This window comes from Anopheles cruzii, chromosome 3, assembly GCF_943734635.1.
Source record: "Anopheles cruzii chromosome 3, idAnoCruzAS_RS32_06, whole genome shotgun sequence".
Taxonomy (NCBI): domain Eukaryota; kingdom Metazoa; phylum Arthropoda; class Insecta; order Diptera; family Culicidae; genus Anopheles; species Anopheles cruzii.
The window spans coordinates 41,432,732-41,451,825 of record NC_069145.1 but is presented as its reverse complement, the minus strand read 5'-3'; the positions used below and the strand labels follow the sequence as shown (position 1 = coordinate 41,451,825).

At 48.8% G+C, this 19,094-nt stretch overlaps 2 protein-coding genes across 2 annotated transcripts in view; one reads left to right on the top strand and one right to left on the bottom strand.

Annotated features, from left to right (window-relative positions):
• The window catches only part of LOC128275295 (uncharacterized), a 30,750-nt gene extending 15,914 nt beyond the window's left edge, over positions 1-14,836 (bottom strand). Inside the window, exons 1-2 of the mRNA XM_053013752.1 lie at positions 14,817-14,836; positions 13,987-14,077 (exon numbers count right to left, since the gene is read on the bottom strand). Of these exons, the coding sequence (XP_052869712.1) occupies positions 13,987-14,077; positions 14,817-14,836 (111 nt within the window). The remainder of the gene's footprint in view (positions 1-13,986; positions 14,078-14,816) is intronic.
• Positions 14,837-17,237: 2,401 nt separating this feature from the next.
• LOC128270412 (uncharacterized) lies at positions 17,238-19,092 on the top strand (the record flags this gene model as incomplete). Its single annotated transcript, XM_053007812.1, has 2 exons — positions 17,238-17,536; positions 17,696-19,092. Coding segments are annotated over exons 1-2 (1,590 nt in total), but the record flags the coding sequence as incomplete, so codon positions are not given.
• Between the last annotated feature and the right edge of the window lie 2 nt (positions 19,093-19,094).

Below are 19,094 nucleotides of genomic sequence, written 5' to 3'. Positions count from 1 at the left end.
TGGGGCTCCACCACGCAAAGGTCCCGCCACCCGGCCGCTGACCAACTTTCCGGAGCGTAGCGTGAGGGAAAACTAGCGGCATAAAAGGAACACCTCGAAGGGGCTGCTCACGGGAGTTCGGACTCCACTCCGTTCAATCTGTAACGGATCGGTCGTCTACAGTTCCCGGGATGCCCGGCAACCCCGGACATCGATTGCCGAAGAGAGCTCAATTGCGCACCACTCTCCTTTGAGCTGCGCCCCGGGACCGCGCATCGAAAGAGGTCAGCAAACGGCGCGGGGGTGCTGGCGCTCCATCGTACGCGTGTTCGTCCTCCTTCACAACATAGACCAAAACCACGCGTTTATGTGGCCGGCACACGATTGCTTAACGATTATGCGCCAAAGACACACGACGCCATTCAAAGCAACGATGACGACGATGGCCTCCCCTGTTTCTATGCTTCGGGTGTTTCTTTGTCCACACTATATGGCGGGTTAATTTTTATAGCACCTCCAAGTGCTTCCCCAGAAAGCGCCCTAAAGCCGTCCCAAAGACTGGCCCACCGAATATGCCTAGGCGCAATCGGGCCGGCGGCTTTGTGGCGCGGCTTCATCGCCCGAAACGATTTAACGCCACAAAACAACCGACGACCAGCGCACCACGCAACATCATCGCCGCCACAACGCTTGTTGGGACCACAATCCCAGATACACACATTGGCCAGTTGTTTAAACATTAGACATCGTTTGCTTTTCGCTCCACGTCGCACGAGTGGTCGAAAGTTTTCCACAGCCGGTTCGCGAGTTCTGACTTCATCGAACAACCGACCAACCGACCGATCGTATAACGCGTAGCTGCCAAGGGCGCAACAGCTGCAAGAAGATGAAGATGGTAAAACAAAAACACCGAAAACATCACTCTTGGCAGCGGTTCGCATACGCACTGGGGGGGGGGGGGGGGGGGGGGGGGGGGGGGGGGGGGGGGGGGGGGGGGGGGGGCGTTTAGGACGCTAACACAGCATAGGTTTCAAAGTAATAAAGACCCGACAATTGAAAGGGGGTTGAACAAATCGGTGGGGAAAATTAAACTATGCTGCCTCCATTCGGGCCACTCCAATAAACGGAGCCATTGGCCATTGGCTATTGGATAGCTATTTTGTGGAAAACGTTCACATCTCGTAAATTGGAGCTGTTTTATTTGTTAATAAACTTACCAAACCAAATATACCAAAGTTGTGCCACATTCAAAACATAATTAATGGAAGCCGAACCCTACGGCGATGATGCTTGCACCGAATATCTACGATAAACTTCTTCCAGATCTTCGACTCAGCAAATTTACCTCAATTTACCACAACGACACTTACTTACATTGTTTCATAGACTATACTTAGACTTACGTAACAGAACAGTATGAATAAGCAGATCCCATGTTTTGAAACGTTTGAAGGTGTAAATTAAGTCAATATCATCAGACTGAAGGATCGAAATAAGAGTGTCTAACACATTGAGGTTCTCTTTTCTACAGGATGAGCGCCACGAAAGATTCTTTTTTCCTTTTCGTTATAAAAAACGGCTTCACATTTTTCGAGGCATGAACATTTTTTATGAAAAACAATTTTGATCAAATGTCCATCACGATTGTCTTAGCAGTAGCCCATTCGTTCGACCTATTTTGGAGTACGACCTATTTTCGCCTAACATTTATCTTTCGCCGCACCTCAAAAATAATAGTCCAATGGTGTCAAATCGCCGCTTCTTGGAGGCCAATTCACAACACAATTTCTGCTGATTATTCGCTGTCCGAAGACGCGGCGCAAACAATCGATCGTTGCTGTCGTTGTATGTGAGGTTGCGCCATCCTGTTAAAACCACATGTCGTCCAAGCCCTCAGCTTCAATTTCGCCAAAGAACAAACCTTCGCCCCTTCGACAGTTCCGACGGCTCCTTCTTCATTCATTCATACGACGACCGATGATGCCGCAATACTAAAATACGCACCGAAAAATCTCTCATTGTGGGTGCATTGGCTTCTCTTACACGACGTGTGGGTTTTCCGAACCCCAAAAACGACAATTATGCTTCTTAACACAACCACCGAGGAGGAAATGAGCTTAAATGAAATGAGCTTTTCAAATATCGTACCGTTGGAAATAAGTTTTACATAATTTCCAATTTTCTGCAAACAAAATTGTATTTGGTACATAAACTTGAAGGATCAAACTTTCAAATAAATGGTCAAGCATTAAAAAATATTAAGACGTTTTTCAGAATCAAATGAAAAAAATAATCTTTCGTGGCTCTCATTCTGTAAAAATGATCACCTTTGATAGAGGAAAACATTCGTTGCGTTCGTCGATCAATTTGATTTTTGCAGATCAATGATCAATCGAGAATCAACAGTATCGAATAATTACTTCAAATTCGGATTGATTTTTTTACAACTCAATAAACCTATTTGTTCAGAGATATGGTGGGTCATGTGGCAGAAACCTCAGTATAACTTCTAATTGGCCACACGACCTGATATCCGCAGAAGAAAACAACAATATTGATTTACACACCGCCAGTAGCGGACATAGATATTAATGAGGCAAACTTATAAAATTGCTCGCTGGTATGTTGCCCTATCATAAATTTAGCAAATTATGCGCCATATGATTTCCCCAATAAATTGTTATCAGCCGCAAGTTACCGCGTACACGTTATGATATCTGCCACTTACCGTTAACGGTAGAGGCTCGCATTTTATTGTGCAAACGCCGAACGTGCTCACCGTAAATGTAATAAACCGTTTGCCACGGGACGATTGAATTAGGAACAGGTTTGGGGCCGCTCATTAGCCTCCAACCGCGGCGCTGTGCGGAAAAAAGAATGAACCTCTTTCAAGGCGTTTGAAACACAGTGGAATGCCTCTGCAGTACGTTGATAATTTCGCCATCACTTTCACTTTCTTATCACCGCCCGATAGCCGAGAGAGGCGGGAAACCGGTCAACGGGGCCGCCGCCACAGCAATGTGGTGGTTGTCGGCGATTAAATTTATGCTCTCCGTCGTGGCGGACGGAAACTCGTGTCCCGGTGCAATCATTGCATTAGATCTGTTTCGGAAGTAAATTGGCGCAACAGGCCGCCTGGACGGTGAGTGACTAAGGAACTAATTTCCTGCCGTGGCACCGCGGAAACCGCAAGACAGAATGCGTCTTTTCGAGGGCCTCTTATCATTGCCTCTGGCGACGTCAGATGAACGCTCAGTCCCGATGCCAAGGGCATCGGGCAGCATTTTCCATCACCGCTGGGAGCCGATGCCGATGACATGATCGAAGGTTGTATTCGCGCAGCGACTAAAGACTATCATCGGCCATCGGAGATCATCGCTTATCGAACACGCCTTGAGCCCGGGCTGCACATGCAAACCCCGGGAGGGCAGAAGAAAGTTGAACAAACCGGACGAGGCATCAACACACGCACGCACACACGCAATGGTTGTCGATGTCGGCAAAACGGCCATCGCGGTCGCATCTTGTCCATCTTTGGTCAATAGCCTTCCCGCCTTTCTAGCGCATGACCTCCGCGGCACCACCGGGCGGGCAACAACCAACATCATGCTGATTCATGTACCACCCACCACCGCAGGCGCACGTCACCCCGCAGCAGCATGGTACGCCGCGTGTGCGTGATGAATTTGCTCCAATTATAAACGGCAATGATGGAGTGCGCGGTCATTCGGCGGTTCATTTGCGTTCATCGCGGCTCGAGCTCCATTCCATTAGCCATCCCCCTACAGTTCCGTGCGGCTCCCCCCGCTGAGCCGGGTCGACTTTTATGGAAACCGACGCCCGGGTCGGTTCAGGGGGGCTAGCGAAAATGATCGACAGTCGACGTCGACGACGGACTGTCCCTGGAATGGAAATGGCATTTAGTAAGTGGTTGATGGGCAATTTACAATCCAGATACGTACCCCGCGCGGCCGGAGCAGACGACAGGCTCCGGTTTGCTCGGGAACTATTGATCAACCGCAATACGCGATATCTGCGCGTTTGGCGACACTTGTTTGACACAATGTAGACAATCGGTGGCATTGATCGCACCACACCGTGCGAATAAAATATCGAGATGGCAGGTATTTTAAAACATGTAACACCTCATAATCCTTGTGCTGTTACATGCACCTACCTACGGCATGGGCTAAAAATTTCGAATTAATTACCAACTGATCTAGTTAACCTCCATTGCTAACGTGTGAAGACAACGGGGAGTCAAGAAATTGTGGAGATGATCGCTTGAAACATTTGTCACCGAACACAACCTTAATGCAGCACACAAAACATAGATAAAGTACGCAGGAATTCGTTTTGCTAAGATACTAAAATATAAGGTTGACTAAAAAGTTATTCATTATTTTCTCGGTAGATGGCTTTAGTGAGCGATATTTCGGGAAGTATCGATCGTAAAGTTTCAAGTTTATGCTCGTTTTAAAGCTAATGCTTCAAACTTAAAAGAATGCTTTCTTTGTTTTTTGTTTGTTCCTTTCGTATCTGAGTTACAGGGTGTTAACAATAAAAGTCACCGAAGAGAAAATTTGCTATATTTTATTTTACAGTTCTTCTTCGGTGAAGGCGAAAATTTAAGCTAGGCCGTTGAAATTTTGCATGGCCGGAAATTTTTGTTTATAATGCCGGTACTCTAACAGATACTTACGAGAAATTTGGGTTTCGCCGAAGCGGTTCAGTTATTTTTGATGTTATAGATGCAGGAATATGGTGGGACTCGAAAGGAACCGTTTATTATGAGTTGCTTCCGTGTGGCCAAACACTAAATTCAGAACTCTACTGTCAACTATTGCACCGTTCGAAGCTAGTGATTGATCAGGAACGGCCAGAATCGACTAAAGGAAAAGGTGTTGTGTTCCATCAGGACAACGAAATCTCACATACACCTTCTTCGCGCATTACAAAGTTTCCTGAGTGATGAAAAGTTTAGATCAAGAAAGGATTATGAAGAAAGATTACTAGAGTTTTTCGCCAATAACGATCAAGACTTCTACAAGAGAGGCATTATGAGCCTATCTTTAAAAAGGCAAAAAAAAATTCCAACAAAACGGTGCATGCTTGACGCAAATACAGCTTGAAATTCACCCAAAAATAATAGATTTCTTCTTAGCCAACCTTATAGTTTAACCCAAAATTTGGAAACCATTGTGCGTTTTGCAATGCGCAAAAACAACAAACAGGAGACGTTGCATAAATTTAAATTCGACCACTGGCCACAAACAGACTGGCGTGGGATGCCGCCCGCCCTGAATCCGTTACTTTATTCATTTATTCACCAATTTGGTATCAACAGCTCTCATCATCCACATTCTTCACATCATGCTTCTGACTCAGAACCTATGCGAACCGCTGCGGCCTATCCGGCCGGAACCATCCGGCAGCGTATATGTTGAGTGTGCACACTCACGAGCCTAGATAGCCTTTCGCTTGGTGGGCCGCATGCCGCTTAATCTAAACGGCAGCGTTACGATGAAATGGAAATTTAAACTAATCATTCAGGCGCTAAATGAGACATTCGTCTGGCTGACCGAGGTCGCAGCGTGCATGCGGCCGCGAGGATGCAAAAATGTTATCCGACATAATCCGCAAAATAATCGCTCCCTCGCTCTGGCGTACGGAAACCGCGCGCAACGGAAATTTAATTCACATTGGCGAATTAGCGCAAATGGCCTTTCTCTTCCCGCTGGGTCCCACCGTAAACCCCACATCATACCGATATTCTTGTAAATATCATTTTTTTGCGGGGTTTGCGCGTGAATGAATCTCCTCCGTACACCATCATCGCGTGGCGAAAATCTGTTCAGGAGGAGCAATACGGGTTCTTGTGTTCACCAGAAGGAAACCAAGCGCAACAACCAAAACTCTGTCCAAATCTGGGCTGTACACACACAAAACCCGTTTGCGCTGCGCACTACACACCGTGTTTCGGACATTCGGCTTCGGAGTAGCGAAAGTTATTTATACGGTTGCCTCACACACGGCCGGGGCGCAAGTGGCGAGTGTTTGGAAGGAACACAAACAACCGCACACCATATGGTGGCAGGCTGGCAGCGAAGGAACAGAACACATCTCCCGGCCGCGGGGGAATTGTTGAATCAGCATCGCCGCCACCAGCATCCAGCAGCACCATCTGGCCAGACAGACACCGATCGTCCGCGGTGCTGGCCACAGGAGAAGCACAATCCCGGCCATACATTTTACGCTCATTAACTAGCGATAGCGAGCGAGAGAGCTAGGTCGAGCTGAGAGCTTAAACCGTAGCAGTACGTGTCCACCAGCAACTGTAGTCCAGTACGTCTACGGCGAACGGTGCCAATCCTGGACACACACACTTATGAATGGCGAATTCTAAGAATTCTCCAAAAGTGCTCAAAGAGCGACCAAGGAGACCGAGAGTTACTAATCCGGTGCAATTAAGTTTTCCGCCGGATTTTCGGTGAAAGCTGGGAGTAAATGTCAGTGACTCATGCTACCCGGCTCTCTAGTCTAGTGAGCTGTAATCCGCACACATATTCCACCCCGACGGGGAAACCCGCACTGTACGGGAGCACCGACCTGGAATGATTTAGCACCAAAACGAGGCCCGCATCCGGTGGAACAAGGACACGCGACGGAGGCAAGGCCAATCTGCTCTGCTGCCGCGTGCCTCGAGACGAGACGATCTTGAAGCGTCGCTCACGAAAGCTCACACAGCACGGGCCGCACGGCGCACATTCGCCAGATTATGTCCGCAACATTATAACGACGAAATGCCCGGGTCTCGCCCAGCCCACCGCACACCGCATAATGCAGCAAAATTTCACCGCCAATTCCTTCTTGGCTCGACTCGGCACATTTGCTGTCCGCCCAAATATGGTGGCCCGGCCACTACCACCGTCATCCTCGTCATCCAGCACCATCGAAACTGTTAGTCTTGGCGCTGGGACCCGTGTCCTTGACATCTGCGCTCCCAGTCTGCGCTCCATTTTTCTCGCTTTTACACCACGTGTTAGGACGACACTCGAACGCCTCTCTCCGCGGAAGCTTCCGTTCCGTTGCAGCCCAGGGAGGACCCAGGTGATGGAATCGATACGATTGAAAAACTTCCGCAACGACTCTCCCGGGGCTGGGCGCTCCAACTTTCGGTGCCTCATTTACATTTCCACTTGTGTCCCGTTGGGACGTGGTTGAAAAGCCACGTTTGCTTTTCTTCTTTGAAACTATCTCCGATATAATGGCGGACCTCTAAGATGGAACGCACACACGCACGTAGAACATAGTTCTAGAACGGGAATCAGAAAAAAAAAATGGACGGTGAAAAAGTTCTCATTTTGAGAAATTCATTTCGAGTAAACTGATCGTTTGAACGGCTTTTTATAGAAACGTTTTTGGGAATGCTCGTTCAGGTTGTTCCGGTGAGGTAGAGTTTTATGTAGTTTTTGTTCGCTAGTCCAATCGGTAGACCCCTGCCTGTGTCCTTCGAGTAGACATTCACCAGTTGACGCGGAAAAGTTGTTTGATTTATTTTAGTATTTAAGTACTTTAACATGTATTTAATTTAAGTTATTTTTTCGATTATATAGATGTTAGTTCTTCTTAAGATTTAAGTATTTAACAACATTTTAACATGAACCAGGTTCACTTTCCCAAACATACGTGAAGAAATCCTTGTTATCTTCAATTAGGCCACTCAACAATTGCGTCATCGTAAGCAACAGTAATAACTCCTATTAACAAGCAAATGGAAAATGAATTGATCGACCTACACTGACCTTACACCTCGTTGAGGTTGCTTCACTAATTTGAAAACGACTCTCTGCCCTCAACGGCCATAGCTGAAGTTTCACGAAAAGGACACGAAACGAATGCGAGTTTATAAAAAGGTGTTCATGCCATATCAGGCCAACAGCCAATTTGCTAACCCAAACTAACCCCAGGCGGCAATGTGCGCCAAAGACGTCACACAATTTCTTTCGAGCTTTCGAGGTGATGGAGAGCAGCAGGTTGGGGCAGCACCCGAGGAACCGAAACCTCTCACGACGGACCGACCGATTTTCCAGTGAGTTTGAGGCCAAAACAATCACGTCGTGCGCACCCCTTTCGCGGTCCGTTTGGCAAACAATCGTCGGGGGCTCCTAATGTGGCACGCAGCAGCAGCAGCAATCGGTATCGGGAGGCCGTTAATAACAACAATCAATTAATACGCGGCTCCTTCTTACCGGAGAGCCCTCATTAGAAGCCCGTTTCGGGGTTTTGCTTTTTGGGGAGTAGCTCCCCAATCCGCGCACACGGCTCCGTCGGTGCTCCGGTTGGTAGGTGACCGCATTTTTTCCTCTTTCGCTATACAATCAAGTGATTATGCTCCGTTGTAATGTTTCGTTGTTTTTTTTTTTCGTTTCTTGGGCTTGTTCAAGTATTTTGGTCGTCAGTGGCCTTTTCTCCTTTCATCGGGGAAATTGCTCATTCATCGTGGGGCACTTCTTCTCCGGCAAACGGAAGGATGCAGCACTTCTTGAGGATTGCCAAAAAAAACGAGGAAAAATCATACATTTTCTTCACTCCACTCCACGGGCGTGGTTTTATTTACACGTTTAAGAAAGCATCGCCGGAAAAAGCCGGAGCCACATTGTTGTTGCTAACCAGACGGTAATGGGTTTTCTGGGCAGGCAACTCAAAAGGTGATAATTATATGCTCGATCCGAACGCCGGAACGCGCGCATGTGTCTCTCCCGTATATCGGTGTTGGAAAGTGAACACCGTTCAAGGGACACACTAAAAGTGCACGCTCGGTGCACGGTCGATAGGAGGAGGTGATGATGCTAGAAGAGCGAACCCACCGACTGGCCCCGGGTGACCTGCAACCCCCAATGCGGCCTCTCATATAATCAGTACGATCCGGTTAATGGGCAGACTCCGGCGGTGCTTATTATACCCACCACCACTTCCTGGTGCTGGACCAGAAACGAGAAGAAGACAAACGGAAAAAAAACCGCTGGCATTGCCCTCTCTCAGTATCATAAACGAACCGGGGCTGGCATCACCGGAACCGGGAGTTTGAAGATGTACCGTTGTCCGACACTCAATGCAACCGGCAGCAGCATCAAAGTGCACATCGATTTCTTGCGCATTGAACCGAGGGCACCGCACCGAAGAATAAACACGGCGAGAGCGAAGAGCAATAAATTGTTTCGAAGGTCGGTAAGGAAGTGGCCATCAGTGGTGGGCCGCCTCAACCATTCGGCTGGGTGGAGAAATAGAAATCTCACCTCCACTGTGACCCTCCGCCACCCGGGAGGCTTGTGCAACCGATTGATTGGCGCGGTGGGCCCGAAAAACGGGTGCTTGCGGGTTCGGCAAATGGTGCTAAATAATACCGCAGAAATGAGCGTACGCGACCCACCGATTGAGGTCCCGCCGTTATGTTGACCGAGTGGAGAGATGCTAGCAAGATATTTGAAACCATGCGTTACCAGTGCTCCTCTGGAATTTTTTCTTGCAGTCTCGAGATTTATAAAATAAATGCCCATTTGTGTCTGGGGTCGTTTCGTTTTTTTTACGGTAGCATGTGATTGAAACATATTAGTGTGGTCAAAAAATATCAGTTCTTTTTATGAATAACGATATGAACGATATGGGTTTGCTTCGAATTGATCACGAAAAGATCACGAAATGATCATAAAAATGTGATGCAAAAACTTCCTTGTGATACAAAAACAAAAATCGCGATGCACCACACCACGATAATACTGTTTTCCGTTTGTTTTTAGTCACAGTAGTACAAGGAGTTTTTAAACAGTCAAATAATGCAAATGGAATGCATCATGAATCCCGCAAAAGTGAAAACCAATTAATCTTTTCACTTAATTTGCTTTTAATTGTTGGAGCATATCTTTGACGATTTTCAGTCGATCAATCTTTGAGCATCGTACGTCATATAAATAGAGCAAAGAGTCTGGCAACTCTATCAAACCAAGTATATACATTCTTTACTTCGGGTGGAACGATCTTTGCCAGCTAGTTTCAATAAAGAAGATCGATTTATGTAAAAGATCGATCATCCGGTATCAAACACGGTCGCCGTAGTATTATCATTTTTATTTCATCATTCACATTTGTGGTTCGTCCTTAGATCATTGGTTAGACCGAGACGATGGAACTCTTACTCGGGTTCCATTAGGCGTCTTTCGCCCTACGTCACGGCAACGATCTTCTTCAATCAAACAGATGAAAGAAACGTAAAAAAAACCTTTACAATAGCTGATATTAGTACATATTGAACACGTATTGTACTATAAAGTCACATACTCGATTTATTAGTAGAAAACTGAAACAAACTCCCAACTCAAGTGTGTGAAACAGCCCATCTTTGCCGAGATCTAAGTGATAGGCCATCCAACCAATGATTAGGATCTAAAGTAAGAGCGCAAGAAGCACCCGACAGTAATGTCAGAGTCGGCGCAATGGTGCACGGCAATATCGGTTGGAATTGGGTGGTCTGTCACAGTTGGACGAGTGGGGTCCGGAGGCATCGAAGAAGACCCGGGATCACCCAGGACCCGGGGTGGACGGATATGTCGATTAGCGCAGTGTGTTCAGCGTGACCACTGTGAAGTGCAATCGTCCACGTCTCACGGGCCATGGTTTTGGCTGTATGTTGCCTCTTTTTCCATTCCCTTTCGATCATCTAGCCTTTCTAACCATTTTAACGAACCACTTCCTTCAGCGACCGTGGCCGCGTGGTCGCGTGGTCTTTTTGTGGACCGAGTTTTGTTTTGCCACTTCCTGACTTGAACGCGGCCACCAACTGGGCGGCAATGCCACCGTCGATTGGCTTAATCACTGGGAGGGGAAAAGTGATCGTGAGGGAATTATAGAACTGACGTGGCTTGACGGAATGTAGGAAGATATTTGGAACAAAATTTATCGAATCGTTCTTCCGTGTTGATCGTGAGTGCTGCTGGTGGTGGCAGCCCCCTTGCGGGCGGTGCCAGGAAGCAGACAAGCGCACAGTATCGAAAACAATCGATTTTTCAACTGCGCCACCGCCGTGTTGTGTGGGGAGGATTTTACTTCCTACTCTGGGCCATTTTCTCGGCATCGGTGGGCAGTTAGGGGAGCTGGAAAAATAGTTAAGCACGCGTCGGGCGGCAACGGTTGAAGCCAACCACGGTGGTCAGGAGCGATTCGCGTTCGTCGCGGTCACTTTCGATTGTCGGGCCGCCACAAACAAACAAGCGTCAATCCAGCGGTGGCCAACCGACGAGCCGCGTCACGGCCATTCACACATTCGTGCCGCGAGGCCCCGGTTTATGTGTTGTCCCCGTCCATCTAACGCTTCAAGATATAAATATTGTTTTTTTTTATGTTTTTCAATGTTTTTCATTCAGCGACCGACGGTGGTGGTTTGTGGCCACGGTGGTGGCGATGAGTTGACCCTGCGCTGCAGCCAACGGGCGCCACCGCACCCCACCCCGGATGCACCGCGGTCGGTCGGGAAATTGAAAATAAAAGAGAAAGAAAAAAATGAACCAAAGTAATAATAACTCACGTCCACCAAACGGGTCAGCGCAACAGCGACTCTGCACAATCCGCTTACGCTGGGGCTTTTTGACGGAACCATCAAAGCGTGGTTTAGGCGCGCGTTAGACGACGAAGGTCTCCCCGAAGAGGGGTCTAGAGTTTTGTCCGTTTGTGGCCTCAAGCCGGGTCGCCAGGTACGTAGCATCTTCAGCTTCGCTGCTACTGGTTATTGCTTTGCTCCACAATTTTTGTAAACACCTTAACGAACGAATCGCGCATGTTCTTTTACGATTCGTCGATCGTCTGGCCGGGGGTCTCGGGCGAGGACAACTTACAACGGCTAGTGAACACACTTTCCCACGAATGAGCTCACGTTTTTTTGTAACTAATGTCGAATCGGAATAGCGCACTTTCCCATGTTGCACACCCGGGTGGTGCCCGTGTTGTACAAGAACATTGCGAAACGGCCGGCGCCGAGATCTTTCGAGAAGAAATGGAAATCGTCCGCCTGGTGGCTGGTGGCGCTAAGGCGAAAGTCGGTGAAAGAGCGGCAGCAGCATGTGCATTGCGCGGCGTAAGCAAACGCAGCCCGAGGAAGGGCAACGATGGTCACCGACGTCAGTCAGTTAAGACCAGGCAGGCGTTTTATTATTTTTACCCCCGCCTATTGCTGCTCCAGACACAACAACGGAACGCAAAAAACACTCACACATGCACATGCACATGCGCAGGCCAAAGAAAGTGGCAATAAAAGTGAAACGAAACAATAACTCTCGCCCTGTATACGGTAGAGGTTCGTTCGCCGCCGTGGTTTGCAAAAGACGGCCAAGGATGGCCAAGACAGCTGTCAAATGCATATTGCATATTCCACAAACAACTCCTGGCTCCCCTGGTTCAGCCTAGTTTCGCCGGAGCTCCTTAGTACAACCCCGTCGAACGTTAGCCTAAAGGAATACACGTCCTTTTCAACTCGATTGTTCTTAAAACGTTACATTTCAATTTTTTACTTCCAAACACGTTGGCTCTTGGGTTACTTTCGTTTTCGTTATTGCAGAGGGCTCCTCGCACCACGCGTTGTGATCGCGTGTTCGAGATCGTTTACGTCCGCTTCGTTCTTTCCCTCTCTAAAAACGAAACTCATTATGCTCCTCCTCCAGACCACCGGCGGCAGTGAGCAGCATTAAAGAAGACGCCACCGCACGGACAGTCTTTCGAGACGTCGTCGTCCACAGCCGCTACGTAATCCGCCCGCCACAGTAAATGTTTTCGCTTCCACTTGAACTTTGCGTAAGCATTTTCGATGGCTAATTTACAGGACTTTTTTGAGGTTTCCACATTCATAAACCCGATGCGCACGGTCGGCACATTAGCTTGCGCCGGCAGCAAGCGAAGAGCATTGAGGTGTGTTTGGCACGCGCCCAATGATCGCCGTTCGCGGGAGCCGCGGAGTCCTGCCACGCCGCCGTAAAGGAGTTCGCCACATATTTTCGCTTTTCGAAAATTTCACTTTCAACGCATTCCTCCCGGAGCGGCTGCGCTTCTTGGTCGTCTCGTCGTCGATGATGGCCCATCATCAGCGTCATTATAAAAAAAACTTGCCATTCTGGTCCTTCTCTGTCTCGCTCTTACCTCTTACCCTTCGATTGTCAAAAGCACTGCTGATGAAGCGCAACAAAAATAAGACAACGCACCGCTGCAACCATTTTAATGTAGAACGACCATTAATGCTGGTTTCGTTTTCGCGAGCTCCTTCGCGCTCCATCCATGACTTCGCCGCCGATCAATCTTTGGTCGTTGTTTTGGGGGGGCCACAGTAAAACGGGTTGAAACCAGCTGTTCACCAGAACAGTGACGTTTTCAATTTTATGATCCATGTATCGATGGAACTGTTTTCACCACCGCATAGTTTCATCGATGGAATCGGTTCAAAAGACTAATGACCTCTTTAGCCATTAGTTGTCGCAAAACCTATCTAGTCGCCGGCTGCCTGGTTAAATTATATTTTCGTGTTTTCACGTGTCGGTGGCCTCCGTAAGTTTGAAAATAGAACGCATCGTTCGGGATTTCGTGGCGTTCCACCGATTGTGTGCCAAAACCGAATCAGTCTAAGGACGTCCAATAAGAAAAGTGGATGCTAGTCAAGCGTCTTGAATAAGCATTTTTTGTAGAATATTTGAAAAAAAATGCAAAGGTGCAATCCTATTTCATTACCAGAAGATTCATGTGAAACCAACACTTTAATAAAGCCGCTGTCAGCGAAGATAGCGAAGTCGAATGATCTTGATCTAGGCCGGCTTTGACCCAGGGTCCCCCACCGCTCGACCGTTGTATCCGGATAATTAAGATGTTGATAAATTTCAATGTTCAAATAAAATACTCTGCTCCTGGGCATTCCGTTGCGAAATTAGTGACATTTAGCTCGAGAAGTTTCACCAAACGGTGCCGATGCCTTACCTCCGGCGGATCCCACACACACTCGCCCGTGGTTAGATTGGCGTACATATGCTCCTTCGTCCTGGGCTCGATGATTTCCACCCATTCCACCCTGTGCCAGGAGAGAGAAAAAAAAATATGCAAAAATGCGGTCAGTGAGAAAGAAACAATGCAAACAAAACGGAAAAGACTAAAATCAAGACTCTAACGGGCAGCACAGCCTGCTTGGAGACAGGGCGATCGATTTCTAGAGGTACACCGACATGTACTACTTCGGGCAAAGCAGAAATTACTTTTCCGGCCGCTTCAGCCGAAGCCTTTTGCCAACGGAATGAAGAATAAATAAAAATGTCTCGTCACGCCCTTGCCAACGCTAAGGGCTAAACTGCGACGCAGGGTGGACACAGGAAGACGACGATGATGCTCTGGCACCCGCTAAACCAACAGATGAGGATGGATGAAATCACAAAAGAAAACATATGACACCCGCCCGCTGGAGAGCCGAGACGAGAGAGATTAAACAAAAAAGAAAAGAAACGCACACACACAGAGACACCAACGAGCCGCTTTTATGCTGTTGTTTATGCTGTCATCGCAGGCGCGCAGCCTACTGTGTGCTCGGCTCTCGTAGCACCGTATCATAAACATGGTTCGTATCGATTTTGACAGCCTACGAGCGATGGGCCAGAGAAGGACAAGGGGGACACGAAAATGTGAGCTATTTTTCGCTGACCGCTTCCAGACCCAGACAGGCAAGTGACCGATGCTCCCCGACGATGCTGGTAGTGGCGGTGGGAACCTGGTCGCAAAAAAAGGAGTTGTGAAATATCGCACCGCAAATCCATACACACCTTTCCGACGATGTTGACATTTTGTACTACGTTGCCGTTTTTTCTTTCTTTTATCCTGCCTTACGGCGCGCGTTGAAAACTTCTTGTGACACCACACGGCCGCCGCCGCGCGCTCGCGCCGTGTTCTTGCGAACCAAACTCACTTTCACCTTTCCTTAATTTTCCTTCCGGTCCCGCTCCGGGGACGGGTTCCACACACTAGCCCACCGTCGACAGTCGGTCGTCGGGTTGGGCAATTTCACAACCACCTTCCTCTCTTCCGTGAGGGTGCGGCTTTTCTACACCTTTTTTCCGACCCCGCGGCAAACACAATGCCAGCGAAAAGCTGGCTTTCTTGAAGAACTATTTCTTATCACACAACATCTCCTCGGCGGCACGGAAAAAACAGCATGACACATTCATTCAACGCACCGCACGCTGCGACGGTGTGCAGGATTGCTAACCACACACACACACTGGCAAACGCCGGGCCTTTTTCGGGGCACACACGCATACAACTGCAGAGCGCACGCACGCTGGATACAACAACGCGTTCTTCGGGGCGCACAGTAAACCCTAAAATAGCCAAACAACGGTGCCGCCGCACGCACTTTCGAACCTTTTCAAGACACACACGCACACGGGTGTGCCCGCAATTGCGGATATCGGCATTGCCACATTTCTTTCACAGCACTTCTTTTTTTTTTAGATTAACACCACACCTTCACACAAAGGTCACGCGCGTTAAAGGATCCCTGCGTTTTCGCAGTCCACACGCCGCAATTGACTTCCGTTCTCTGCACCGCCGGTGATTTCCGGTCGTCCCGTCCTCCCCAAAGAGCCGTTTGGGTCGACGGCCGGCGCGCCGCGTGTGTGTGTGTTGGGTAAGGAAGAGCGCGACGACTGACCCGCCGATGCGGCACAAGAGGCGAAGACCGGAGACAATCGCGCCGCGACGAATAATAACACACTCCTGGAAGGCCTCTCCTCTCTCGCTCTGTCGTACTCTGCGGGTCACGATCCTTTTCCGCGCGAGACGGGCGATACTAGATCGATCAGCTGTCTCCCTCTCTCGCTCTCTCTTTCTCTGTTGGTTGCGGTTGTCGCGCGTGCCCGTAGCGAAACGGTGGCCGCGCTGTGTGTCGAACCCGCGTGTGTGTGTCGTCGTCGGGATGTGTGAAGAACGGAGAATGAATGCGACCTACGACGGCGAACTCTGTGTGCGGCGGTGAGGCCAGTTTGACAAAAGCCAGGAATTCGCTGGAAAACTCGGGCCGGAAGACGGTCAAGAACCCCCCAACGGCTAAGAACTGTGCCCGGTTTTCGACGCACGGACGGCCCGACCGACGGGGCAGCAATTCCAGGAACGCTCGACCAACTTGTGGTTACATTTTTTTCACAAAGTTCACGCGAAATTTTCAAGCGAACGGGCGAACCGAGCCAAACGACCGCATTGTGGAGGCCTGTCGCATGCTCGATTGTTCTGTTAGATATTGTGTTTACTGGCCGCCACTGCTCTTTGCGAAACTGGAACGGTGCACTACGCGAAAAACTTCTCCACTTTGCTAGCAGGAAAATGTCACGCCAACCATTGAACCACCCGAACCGTGCGTGAAAGACACGCCACTTTTCCGCTGCAGATGATGTGTTTTGTTCCTTTTTGGACAATCTTTGGACACTGACGACGATGTTGTAGTTGCAAGCGAACGAAATGTCAAACTTTGTTTTTTTTTCTGCGGCTAGGCTAAAACCACTCTAGATTTCAGATTATTATTATTGTATCGAAACAAACACCTTTTTATTGTGTTATTTTGCCTCTTTCTCTCTCGGATGTTCGAAATCAATCTGTACTTAACGTATTCGAAAATATTACCAACAGCCGAACGAAAACCCACCACCTAGCTTGAATTTGTGTTTTGTTTTGAAATAACACTTTAGTTTCAGTGCTTTCTGTTTCTTGCGTTTTCGTTCCCTCTAGAAAAATAAAAACCTCACTTTTGAACCTGACCTTTCTTAACCGAAACTGGCCAACTTTTCTCTTCTCTCTCTGTATTTCGCTATTCTCTCTCATTTCTGTGCGCTCTCTGGTTTTTCGACCCGAAGTTGATTTCGGTAAGAATGAATTTTGTCCGTAAGAATCGTTTTTGGTTCGAGAATGTAGCAACATTGTTACAAACTGTGGGAAACTAGATGGAATAACTTTCAAACCCTTACTGTTTAAGCATATAAATGTACCTTCCGGTATTTGCGACTGCCTCAAATTTAAACATGCAACGGCTGTCCTTGCGGATTTTCATCGATTACTCGTAACTCAGTTTAGCCATGCTGTCAGCTGTCAAAACAACGGAGCGGCAAAGTTCCGATCGTCGATCGGTTGAATCTTCGATATCGTTTGTTTAGGTATTGACTGAGCATGTTTACTTGTCCATCGAGTGCGCACTAGCATCGGGAGTGTAAGGCGCGTTTGTGCGACGATGAGCAGCATTCGGAGCCGCTGACCGGATCCCGAGTGCGAGTTAACAAAGGGCAACCACCGGCAACCGCGCTGATGTCCGCAGAGGAGGCCACGGGAACGGGCGGAAAGTCCAGAACAGGCGGCCCGATGGAGCCCCAATCGGGCGATAATTGCCAGGACAAGTTCCACAAGGTTTTGGCAGCGTTTGTTAATAGGGACTTTCGGATCAACAACGACGTCTATCTGGAAATGATTATCAGCCATCTGTCGGGCAAGTATGAAGAAGGTACGAAAACCGCCATGCGGAACGATGCGGAAAGGTGTCAAAATCAATGAATCGAACGGCGGAAGTGCGTTCTTATCTGAGGATGGAATGACTGGTCAAAACGGGGGGTGATACGAGTATTGGTTATGGAGTTCTCCATTCTCTGTCCTCCATTCGCAGAGCACCGTAAGCTTATAAAGTCACCGGAGGCGTTCCGTTGGCTCGAGACGATGCTGCAGCAGTGGGAAAGTGATCGACCACCGGCCACCGATATCGGTGCCTTCACTTTGCAGCTGCTGGCGATGATAGTCGAGAATGAGTGGGACTTTGCCCGTGTCCAAACCAGCAATCGGATGCTGGACCGCTTCCAGGATTGCATCCAGCGCAACGGAAAGCTCCAAAATCCGTCGATCAAGCTCGGCCACGTGCTGGTGCTGAAAGCTATCTCGGGGCATGCGATGGGGATGAGTTGGATCAAGCAGTCCGGCTCGTGGCGGATCTGCCTTGATTACTACAACGGTTACCAGACGATCTACATCACCCGCGAGACGTCTCTGTTCATCTACGAAGTTCTCGAGCGCTTCTGTGCGATGGGAGACTACGACGAGGTGCAGGAAATCGTTCGCACGATCCTTTCCCCGCTGATTGATGCCGTGTGGAAGAGCCCGGAGCAGGACGATGCGGTTCTGGTGAACGATGATCACTCGCAAAAGATCATCACGCCGCTGCTGAGTCTTATGCAAACGCTGTTCCGAAGGATCATCGAGTCGCGCCAGCGGACACGGGTTGCCTATTTCATCCTGTACAAGTACAAATTTCAGCTTAATCTCTGGAAGTTCACCGACACCATGCACGATCACACGTTTTTGGCGAAAATCTGGCAAACGCACATCTTCGCCAACTGTGCCCGGCTCTGCACCACGGAGATCCCGCCGGACGACCCGCTCGATGCAGTGGATTTAACGTTCGATCGCTACACGATCAACTTTCTCAACTACGTAAACTTCTCGATCCGTCGGGGAAACGTGCAGAACGTGATGCTGATGGCCGAAACACACCACGCGTTGTGGCGCATACTTGGCGATCGGGCTCCCGAAGAGGTGGTGCTTAAGAACCAAAGCATACGATTCGGAGATCAAATTTTGCTGCTGCAGCTGTTTCCCGTTCTGTACGAAATGCAATGTTTGGCCTCGAAAGAGTTGCCGGATTACATCGAAAAGTTTTGCACCAAACTCTACGACATTGCGTGCGAATTTACGGTCCGGCTAATCTACGCCTGCCGGGACATCTTTCAGGCCTACAACCTGAACGTGACGGAACTGGCGTGCAAGTCGATCCAGGGCATCGTGACGACCCACAAATTGCCGCGTCATCGCGCAGTCATCGCTTTCCAAGCGTTCGTGTATCTGCTGAAGGAGTTTCTACCGGGTATGTGCTGCCCGTCTACCAAAGGTGCTGGAGACCCGGTGGATGGCAGTGCAAAAGTAGATCTCATACTCAGCAAACCGAACCTACTGTCGGCGATTATCAACGGGCTGATAACACTGATTGAAAGCTACAGCATCACGTGGAAGGATTG